The sequence below is a fragment of the Triticum aestivum genome, chromosome 3B (genome assembly GCF_018294505.1).
Source record: "Triticum aestivum cultivar Chinese Spring chromosome 3B, IWGSC CS RefSeq v2.1, whole genome shotgun sequence".
NCBI classification, from domain to species: Eukaryota; Viridiplantae; Streptophyta; class Magnoliopsida; order Poales; family Poaceae; genus Triticum; species Triticum aestivum.
In genome coordinates, this window is record NC_057801.1 from 735,459,757 (window position 1) to 735,470,545 (window position 10,789).

General features: G+C 46.7%; 1 protein-coding gene across 3 annotated transcripts; it reads right to left on the reverse strand.

Annotated features, from left to right (window-relative positions):
• Positions 1 to 1,558: 1,558 nt before the first annotated feature.
• LOC123066249 (protein FAR1-RELATED SEQUENCE 5) lies at positions 1,559 to 5,654 on the reverse strand. Of its 3 annotated transcripts, XM_044489370.1 has the most exons (6): positions 5,519 to 5,654; positions 5,202 to 5,397; positions 3,111 to 3,249; positions 2,626 to 3,039; positions 2,230 to 2,516; positions 1,559 to 1,951 (listed from the first exon to the last, which is right to left on the reverse strand). In XM_044489370.1, exons 4-6 carry the CDS (start codon positions 2,870 to 2,872, stop codon positions 1,925 to 1,927), a joined length of 561 nt encoding a protein of 186 aa, XP_044345305.1. In that variant the 5' UTR covers positions 2,873 to 3,039; positions 3,111 to 3,249; positions 5,202 to 5,397; positions 5,519 to 5,654; the 3' UTR covers positions 1,559 to 1,924. The 3 variants fall into 3 exon arrangements, with proteins under 3 accessions (XP_044345305.1, XP_044345303.1, XP_044345304.1); XM_044489368.1 differs by having other exon boundaries at positions 2,626 to 3,249; XM_044489369.1 differs by having other exon boundaries at positions 2,626 to 3,249; positions 5,515 to 5,651.
• Positions 5,655 to 10,789: the final 5,135 nt, after the last annotated feature.

The window sequence follows — 10,789 nt, forward strand, 5'->3', positions numbered from 1 at the left end:
AAAACGTGTTTTCTGTTTTTTTTTTCGTGAGAGGCACGGTTTTGCTTCCGCGAGAGGCATGGTTGTGCTTTCGCGAGAGGCACGGGCGTGCCTCTTTCGGAAAGGGAAAAAAATGTGTTTTCTATTTTTTTTTCGCGAGAGGCACGGTTTTGCTTCCACGAGAGGCATGATTGTGCTTTCGCGAGAGGCAGGGCGTGCCTCTTTTGGAAAGGGAAAAAACGCGTTTTCTGTTTTTTTTCTTTCGCGAGAGGCACGGTTTTGCTTCTGCGAGAGGCACGGTTGTGCTTTCGCGAGAGTCACGGGTGTGCCTCTTTCGGAAAGGGAAAAAAAATGTGTTTTCTGGTTTTTTTTCTTTCGCGAGAGGCACGATTTTGCTTCCGCGAGAGGCACGGGCGTGCCTCTTTCGGAAAGGGAAAAAAACGCGTTTTCTGTTTTTTTTATTTCGCGAGAGGCACGGTTATGATTTCGTCAGAGGCAGGGCGTGCCTTTTTCGGAAAGAAAAAAAACCTGTGTTCCCGGTTGGTTTTTTCGTTGGTTTTTTTCGTCCAGTTTTTTCGTGAAAAAAAAGTTCGTCAATACCTATTAACATGGGATCTAGTTTTGAAGATCTCGACGCGAGGAATCCAATGGCGAAAGCCGTTCGAGATTTGGATGCACGATTTAAGAGATAAAACGTTTTGAATAAACGAATCTACGAAAAAGGAAAAACTCCCGGGTTGCGACAAGGGGCGCACATGCAGCGCGCCACTTGTCGCAACCTGAAGAAGTGAAGTAATCTCCGCAAGGAGTACTCCTTAACTAGTGATTTCGGGGGTAGGGGTGCTACCCGCAGAAGGCCACTTAAAAACCAAAGGGTATATCTAACCTTCCCGCCCCGCAGTTCTAGGGCACCCCCCCCCCCCCCCCCCCCCCCCACGGTGTTCTTTCCGTCCCTTCCCTCAATCCTCCGCAGTGCGGCATGGAGGTCCTCCCCAGTACTGATCCATGCGAGGAGACGAAGGAGCACGTGCTCCGATGCCGGATCTGGACAGATCCTCGCCATCCTCGCGGTCGTAGGCGTCGCGGTTTCCTGGATCAGACCATGGACATCAACGAGCTCCTCTGTTGTCAGCCTCTGTCGCCAGACCATGGTCACAGATCTGGTCGTGGGCATTTCAGACTTTCATTACATATATCACAAATTAAGCTGAAGAAACAGGGTCTAAAAAAAACTGGATGGCTTATTTTCATGGACTTATTTTCACGGCAGCTTCTCCAAGGCTTATTCCTATCGCAGCTTATGCATAAACTGCACCTCAAAAGAACTGGAAGTCTTCCGTGTGCCCGACCAACTTCAGTCTTGCACCAGCCTGTCATTCAATGTACTACTCTTGTCGTGTCAAAACACCGGTTGTGCTAGTCCATTTGCTTTCACCACCCTTGTCGTGTCAAAACACACAATCCCCTCACCGGCTAAAAATGGTTAAGCTCGCACATGCGCATCACTATCAACATGTGAACGATGTAAATGCTTTTACTTCCAACGTCACTAATTTAAACCCACACACAAAAATTACTCACGAGCAATTCAGCATTGCAGCACGGAGAGTTACAGCTGCTTAATAACTTCAACATAAATAGTGATGTGCGACAAGTACCAATATCACACAAATTATCCGGTTCTGCCTGACTACTAGCGAGATCCTACCGACTGGACACCAGCATGCAACAAAAACTAAACTGATACACTGATAAAATCCTTTAACACATCCCACGACCACTTTTCAATAACCACCAAACTTCATATTTCATCAGGATGAGAAATCTGCTAACCTGAGCTCCATATGTTTAGTGTTGTTGTTTCTCATGTGACCTTCCCGGGCTTTCGCGCCTGTTTCACACTCATACAAAATGTGGCCAAACTGCTCACACATGGCCCTTGTATTTATCTGGCCTTTATTACTGGCCTGCCCTGTGATAAACAAAGCAGACGAAAGCCTGAATGTTATTGTCAAGAAAAATCCTAAGCATGTACAGTACATCACATTAAGTGACAGTCTAAATCATAAGAATCACTTAAAATTCTTGTTCTCTTCTCTCCATAGTTCTCATCCGACTCACGATAAAACTGCAGCCTCCTGTACTTCTTTACAAACATATGCATCGGGCAACCGGGAGGCACATAGTTCTTTAACATGTGATTTGCACTCTCGCTTCTCTGTGTACTTGTCATCATAGCACAAAACACACCTTTGAAATATGGCTTCGCCCACTTCTCCCAGCCTCAAAGAGCCGAGTCATGTATGGATGTGTTTGTAGTTTGTCCTTCTCCAGCAGCATGCGCCACCCTTCCTCGAATTCATCTACAGTCAGCATGCTGTTCCCAACTTTATGGAATTCCAGACTGAAATCACTCTTCTTGCTGTACAGTGGCCCGAGGGTCTTCTTTGCTTTCTTCAACACAGGCCATTTACACCATCGATGCGCTGTGTTTGGCATGATACTATTCAGCGCAAGCTCCATTGCCTTATTCTGATCTGCAAGCACAGGAAAAAAAAAAGAACAAAGACATAGACGATAGTTCAGTTTCACCTACTAACCGCCGCACCATCCAATGTACAGAAAACTAACAACCTGCAAACGCACCTATCAGAACTGTCCTTGGTGCCACCCCTACCATCATCCTGAGAAATTCAGAGAAGGCCCACATGAAACTTTCTTCAGTCTCGTCCACTACCAGCACACCAGCATTGATAATGCTCTGGAAATGGTTGTTCACCCCCACAAAAAGCCCAAATGGCATGTTGTACAGATTAGTTCGATAAGTTGTTTCACATGTCACTACATCTCCGAAAATTTTATACTGCAGTCTCCTGTTTTCGTTTGCCCACATTAAGTTCTTTCTCCTACCCTCCGCATCTGCGTGGACATGGTATACGAAATATGGATCCTTTGCTCCCAACTCTGCAACACCTCAATGGCCCGCACATCATCATCTGGTTGTTCTCGACTTATCCTCCCACACAAACTCTTTAACGACCGTTTGGTGAATGGAATATTCTGCATGGAACCAAAAAAGCTCCCGCTATACACATCAATATGTTTGTGTGAAGGACAGTGTATCGTCTCACCAAAATTAGAGGATAACGAGTGGTTGTGCTGCTCCCTCTGCTCAGCAATGTACCACCCGTTGTCTTCTGTTCTGAACAGCCTTATAAATCCAGGATACTCGCACCGGCAAGACCTCGTGTTCTTCACTCCAGCTTTATCCTGTAGCATTGTACCAAAAATTGTCAACCATATCTTCAAGTACTGCATTTAACAAGCACATAACACAACACTTAATAAAAATGCACAAATTCATAACAAAGGACACTCACCGAACATCCACAAACAAATTATTGCATACACTTAGTTCTTTAAACATTCAGTCTGCTCTTTCTGTATCTTATTCCAAATCCCTTCTCCCAAGAATACATGTTGTAGAAGTATTACGCCGCATCCAGCGAGTCGAAACTCGAACCCAATGCCGGAACAATTACACTATCCATGGGGTCCTCAGCAAAATCCCTTGCCGCTTTCTCAAACGCAGATACACGTGATGGACAAGGAGCCCTGCTTGGAGCTGCCGCCCCTATCCTTACTTACTTACTTACGAAGCCTTTGATCCCAAACAATTTGGGGTAGGCTAGATATGAAACCCTTTCACGAGGACTTCCCAGGAGGTCACCCATCCTAGTACTACTCTCGCCCAAATGGGTTTCATACCCAAAAGACTGGCTAGTTTTTACGTTGGCTCGCCAAGCCTATCACAACCCTTAGATATGAAACTCTTTCACAAGGACTTCCCAGGAGGTCACCCATCCTAGTACTACTCTCGCTCAAATCGGTTTCATACCTATGGAACTGGCTAGTTTTTACGTTAGCTCGCCAAGCCCATCACAACCCTCCTCCTTTACCCGGGCTTGGGACCGGCTATGCCTAGAAGACATAGGCGGAGTTGCCGCCCCTATCCTAAACCTGAAAAAAAGAATTTAATGACTAACAATTACCACTATTAATTCTTTCCAAATATTATTCGACCCATCGCACACTAACCCTCTGCAATCGTTATACGAACATCAAACCTCGCACAAATAACAACACATAAAACAAAAGCAGTCTGCTCATTTCATGGTTTAATCCATACTTCATTTCCCTGACAACATTTACCTCGACAAATGTCTTCAAGCATTTTAAACCATAGTTAATTGTGACAAGTAAGAATTGTTTTCAACATCAACAACTATCCTGAAGCAATCATTTTTTTACAATTAACACTTGCCAGTCTTCCTGTTTCCATACATTGTTCGACCCACCTCACACTTACTCATCTGCAGCCGTTACACGAGCATCCATGTTCACACAAGTAACAACACATAAAACAAAGCCAGACTGCTCATTCCATGGTTTAGCCCATAGTTCAGTTCTCTAACAACATTAACCCGGGAAAAATCACTAAGTATTAACCATAGTTCTTTCTTACCTGTAACACTATTTTCTAATATTAAAAACATCCCCCGAAACAATCATTTTTACCATGACCAATTGTCAATTTTAATTCTTTGATTCTTTCCAAGTACTATCCAACCATCACGCAGCACCCACAGCATTCGTTGTACAAGCATCATACCTCACCACAAGTCTGGTCATTGCATCAGTTTTTCCCTAGCAACATCTACCGGAAAAAAAAGGCTAACCAGTTTATTCCATATTTCAATCCCCCTGCAAACATTTTTTCTATCCAATTCTTTTCTTGATTTCCTAAACAACGACTAAAACACATCTACTGCACTGCATTTCAGCAGGAGCACTAGCTGAACAAATTCACCACAGCTCCTGACTCAACAAAATCTCAAAGTAATTTAACTCATTGCTCATTTTCTCTGCAAACATTTACCATACAATTAAGACATGACTGCTGCAATGTGTTTCAGCAGCTGCAACAACTGAACTAATCCGGTGCACTTTTCTGTTCCAAGTTCTTGCTTCTATAACTACCACCTGTAACCCATGTCACACTGCGGAAAGCAAGATCACAAGCTTCAGGGAGACTCCACGCATCTCTACTGGCGGCAACGATTAATTCTTTCAGCATAAGCACACAAGCAGCCAAACAGCATGGATATATCTCGTGGGACGAAAAAATAGGATAGAAATTTTGCTGCACACCAAAGACGCACCTCTTAGCCCATCCTGGTGCTTGAAGGTTCATATTCACGGGCGACACTTCTGATGCCTGTAGCAAGCTCTAACGTCTCCGATTAACCACCACGTCGTGCTCGCGGATTTGCCCATCCGCGGTCATGGCGGGTCTACTCGCTTGTCGCTCGTCGTGCCGTTGGCAGGCAGATCCACTGGGATTGCACTCTCCCCCACCTGCTCGAGTAAGGGGAATCTGGTTCAGATTCACCGCACAGCCAATCCATGATGCAGCAATGAAACCGCACAGTACACTCATCGAACCAAATCTGGAATTAAGGATTCACTACGCACTTACGCTCGGATCGGTTGCATTAGGAACTCCATCGCCGCCGCCGTAGCCGCCTTCATCTCTCACCCCGGCCACCGCCCAAATTGAATGAGTGCTCCTCGCACGGGGTGACAACTGACAACCCTCCCCGTATTAAACTCGAATAAGGGCCCACGGGCTGGAAAGTGCAAAACCTGTTCTATGGCTAGGTGTTAATACGGAACGGACTTGGGCCACGGATAAGAAACAGGTTCCCCGTTGACCGTAACGCCTGCCGCTAGCCTGGCCCACGTACCCATATTTTATTTTATTTTTTTCGGGAAAATCAGAGAGCTTTTATTCAATATACGCATTCTTGGGACAGTCAGCCAGCAGGCTGGTCACCAAGAAGCTGGGAGTTTCATCGAGCCAGCTCTCCGTAAAATTCAATGTGCAAGCATGCTTAGCACACAGATGCGCCGGGAGGTTCGCTGACCGATTTACATGCTGAATATCAAACGAACTAAAAGTATTACATAGCTCTCCTATTTCTAGAAGTAAATGAGCCACAATAGAACGAGCATTGTGGCGAGATTGCCAGAGCTTCACTAGCTCCAAACAGTCGACTTCCATCATCACATGCTGGAATCCTCGAAGACAAGCAAACCGGACTCCATCTTGCAAGGATAAGCACTCCATCATCAAGGGATCTGAAACCCCCACATATGGTTTGCACCAAGAACCCAATAGGGCCGTAGTGGAATGAGCCACACCGCCCGCACCACCTCGCCCTGCATCAAAATTTAGGGCTCCGTCGCTTGTGATCTTGATTATACCCAAGTCGGGCGGCCGCCAGCGTGACCTGGAAGCGTCAAGGTGTCTCGCCTTGGCAGCTGTAAGAGGGAAATAGCTTCCTTGATAGATCTCATGGTTGCTGTGGGATCCCTCCCTTCATCTCCATGCTTGACACGGTTTCTAGAGTGCCAGATGGACCACATAGTAGTAGTGATCTTAGCACGCTCATCTGAAGTGAACTGTGGGTGACATGTAATATCTCGCGCCCACGTATCCGAGTGGAGAGGAGGCAGGTGAAGACCGAGCCAAGTCCACGCCTCTTCCCAGAAGCGTTGGGCATGTGGACAGTGGATTAGTGCATGCTTCAGATCCTCCTCCTGCGAACAGCATACCTTGCATTGTCGAACATCTGCCAGGTGTCTGTAGTTTAAGGTAGCCTCATCTGGGAGAATGCCACGCAAAACTCTCCACCAGAATACTCTTACTTTGGGAATAAATTTCAATTTCCACAGAGATTTCCACAACTGTTGATCGTCCGTTGATGTTTCGGTAGCCGTCCCTTCTCTTGAGCCAAAAGCTCGTTCTGAGTCACGAGAGCGTGGTACGCCGCTCTTACAGTGTAGTTCCCTGATTTGTCAAAAGCCCAAGCGAGAAAATCTTCACCTCCACCTTGCCTGATGGGGATGTTTAGGATGGCAGCGGCATCCTGGATGGTGAAGTTCTCCATAATCACGTCATGTTTCCACGTCCAATGATCAGTATCGATTAGGTCCGATACTCGATCAATGACTGTATCCACGGGCCTCAGAGTAGGTGTCATGGACGCCGTCCCCGGTACTCACTTGTCCTCCCAAACTGAGATGGTGGATCCATCTCCAACCCCGGATATCAAACCCACCTTTAGGGCGCTTCTTCCTGCTACTATTGCCCTCCAAGTGGCCGATGCAGATTTAGGGATTGTAGCATGCATGAAATCAGTATCAGGAAAATACCGCCCCTTTAGAACTCGAGCACACAGTGAGTTTGGATTGGTGATAAGACGCCAGCCGTGTTTGCCCAACATGGCCAAATTAAAAAGATGCGGGTCTCGAAACCCCATCCCTCCCTTGTCAAGTGAGCTGCTCCAGAAATATTTTGCCATGGGGGAAGTCAAGCTCTTACAAACTTTCTTGGTGAGTAGAAAAGTACTCATGGGATAGGTCGGAATAGATTGAATCACGGACTTGAGCAAGGTTTCCCGTCCCGCACATGCAAGCAACTTCTTGGACCACCCTTGCATCTTCCCACGAGCTCTCTCGCTGATGTGGTCGAAGGTACCACTATTGGCTCGTCCAACAACAGTTGGGAGCCCCAGGTATTTCTCGTTGAACGCCTCTCTCTGGATATTCAGTGTTGATTTCAGAATTTGCCTGACCGTATCCGGAGTATTAGTGTTGAAGTATACCGAGCTCTTCTCTCGGTTGATGCACTGACCCGAGGCTGCTCCATAGATACGCATGATCTCGTTCAGTCGTTCCGTGCTCAGGGCGTTAGCATTGATAAAGATTAAGCTGTCATCTGCAAACAGTAAGTGAGATACCCAGGGTGATCTGTAGCTCACTCTCAAGCCTCTATCAACAGTTCCACCATTGTAGAATTTTAACAATGAGGATAAACCCTCCGCACAAAGCAGGAAAAGGAAAGGAGATACTGGATCACCTTGTCTGAAACCCCGAGTCGGCGTGAAGTAGGGGAGTAATTCACCATTGACCCGGACCGAAAAACGAACCGAGGTTACACACTTCATAATCAGGAAAATGAATGTGATGCTGAAACCCAGCCGGGAAAGAATTGCCTCAAGGTAGTGCCACTCGACATGGTCATAAGCCTTCATCATGTCCAGCTTAACCGCACAAGAATAGTTTTTATCCTTCTTCCTTCTTCTCATCGTGTGAATGCTCTCATAAGCGACCAATACATTATCTGCGATGAGACGTCCAGGAACGAAAGCGCTCTGTTCTTCGCTAATGATCTCGTCCATGTTGCATCGAAGACGGTTTGTGATCACTTTGGCTGCAATTTTATAGAGCATCGAGCATAGCGCAATAGGACGGTACTGAGAGATCGATTGTGGGTGCCGAACCTTGGGGATAAGAGTTATAGAGGTGTCGTTCAAACCAGCCGGTAACTCTCCCCATTCAGAAAATCCAAGATTGCCTCGGGTACATCATGTCCCAACAGATCCCAATGCCGTTGGTAAAACCCTGCAGTAAATCCATCCACTCCAGGATTCTTTGATGGAGCCATTTGAAATAATGTCGTTTTGACTTCCTCCGGAGTATATGGTTTTGTAAGATCATCGTTCATGGCCTGGGTCACTTTGACCGACACATGCGATAATAGATCACTAGCATCCCCAAAACCTTGCGTTTGATACAGGTCTTGGTAGAAAGCCAGCACCTCCTCTTTGTCCTCATTCTCATTTGCACAAACTGAGCCATCTGGTCGGCAGAGGCCAAGGATTTTGTTCATACGCTTGCGTTGGGCTGCTTGTGCCTGAAAATAGGAAGTATTCCGGTCGCCTTCACGGAGCCAGGGGACGCGAGATCGCTGACGGATCCATACCTCCTCTTGGTATAGGGCTTCCTTCAGTTGCTTAGCAATGGATTTCTCCTCATCTGATGGCCCTGTGCCCACTGAATGGCACCGAACACGGTCAAGTCTTTTTCGGAGTTGTCGGATTGTACGTGCCAGACACCCAAATTCCTTAGAGCCCCATGGCTCCAGTGTTGCCTGCAGGGTCCCCAAAGCCGACGCTATTCCTTGGAGCCCTGCCGAACGCTGAATTCCCCGCCAAGTATCATTAACCAGGCGGTCGTAGTCAGTGTGTGTCTGCCATACGTTCTCGTAGCGAAACTGTTTCTTTGCCCTTGGCCCATATGACATAGTCTCTTTTATTTCCGCCACGACGAAGCAGTGGTCAGACTCCACCGAAGGCAAGTGTCTGATCCTTACATGTTGGAAGAGTTGCCTGAACTCCTCATTGGCAAAAGCTCGGTCTAGACGTGCCTTCACATTTGCGCCACCCGCCTTGTGGTTATCCCATGTATACGGCATCCCAGACCAGCCTAAATCTTGCATGTAGATTTCATCAGTAACTTCCCGAAATGCTCTCATTTGCGCTTCAGGTCTCGCTAGTCTACTGAAATGTTCAGACGCGAATAAAATTTCATTGTAATCCCCCATAGACAGCCAAGCAGCATGGGGTAAAGCAAACAAGTTACGCAAGAGCTGCCAACGATCGCTACGATCAGCCGGACGCGGCACCCCGTAAAAACCGGTAAATCTCCACGGAGGAGAAGAGTTCTGGTCATTACCATTAACCAGAACGTCAATGTGACAGTTGCTGTAGTTCCTTAATTCAACAGTCACATCGCGAGACCAAAACAGACCTATGCCGCCACTCAGGCCGACACTGTCAACAGCAAAACAACTACCAAAACCTAGAGTATACCTCAAATCCTCCACTCTTTTGGCATTAATCTTTGTTTCCATGACGAAGAGTAGAGTGGGTCCTTCCAGCTTCACAATGCTGCAAAGCTCATGAACTGCCTTGGGGTTCCCAAGCCCCCGGCAGTTCCAACTCAAGCATGTCATGATGACGGGCAGGACCGCGGAGCGGTCTCTGCCGAATTTTCAGGCGTGGGTTTCTTCTTCTTAGCTTCCCTGACAAACTCATCATGTTCTGTGTCATTACTAGCGGAGGCCTCCCCCTCCTTGACAAGGATTCCATGTCCCTCGACCGTGTTCGGTCCCCCGTCAGTGAGCAGCAGGGTTTTAGCCACTGGTCTATAAACCTGGTTTGGGGCATCTTTCCTCTTTGGTGGCTGCTTACTCTTGATCGGAGAATCAACTTCTTCACCTTTGTCCTTGTTTGTGCTTGAATTTCTTGTAGCCGGCTTGCTAGCACCTGACTGTGATGTGTTACCACTATTAGCTGGCTTCCAAAACTCCTCTGAAGCCCTCAGATTGGGGGCCCACGTACCCATATGTACATCAGCTTTTCGCAGGTTTTCTTGTGCGTCTGTATAGCGTCTCAATTGACTATGGCACAGATCTAAACATGTGAAATAGCAGTCCAGATAATGAGACCAAATGAGCTCGCGACTAGATGGTCCGCGTCCGATTTAGAAGCCATTGTTTCTCAGCAGCCTAAGTCAATAGAATTTTTTTTGCGCAGTTAAGAGTTACAATTGTTTGGTCTTCCAGTTTAGACTTCCATCTTTTTCCTTTTGTTTTGGATTAGCTGTTTCTGCTATCAGTTCCATAATTAACTTAATTTACCATACACTTTTGAGTGAAGTTGTTCATAGTGGTCTTTTGAGGTCTATTTTCCATAGACGGTGTATTTGCTTCATAAATGGATCGGAACTCACACTCCATTTAGGGGAACTCACACTTCATAGATCGGCATCTCCACGGTTTGTAGGGGAACGTAGTATTTCAAAACAATTCCTACGATCACGCAAGATCTATCTAGGAGAT

Coding starts and splice junctions, on each gene's coding strand:
- LOC123066249 (XM_044489370.1), bottom strand. CDS start 2,872: ATGTGGGCAAACGAAAACAGGAGACTGCAGTATAAAATTTTCGGAGAT. Junction 2,517..2,625: donor ACCAAGGACAGTTCTGATAG/GTGCGTTTGCAG, acceptor CTGTGCTTGCAG/ATCAGAATAAGGCAATGGAG. Junction 1,952..2,229: donor GGCGAAGCCATATTTCAAAG/GTGTGTTTTGTG, acceptor TGTTTATCACAG/GGCAGGCCAGTAATAAAGGC.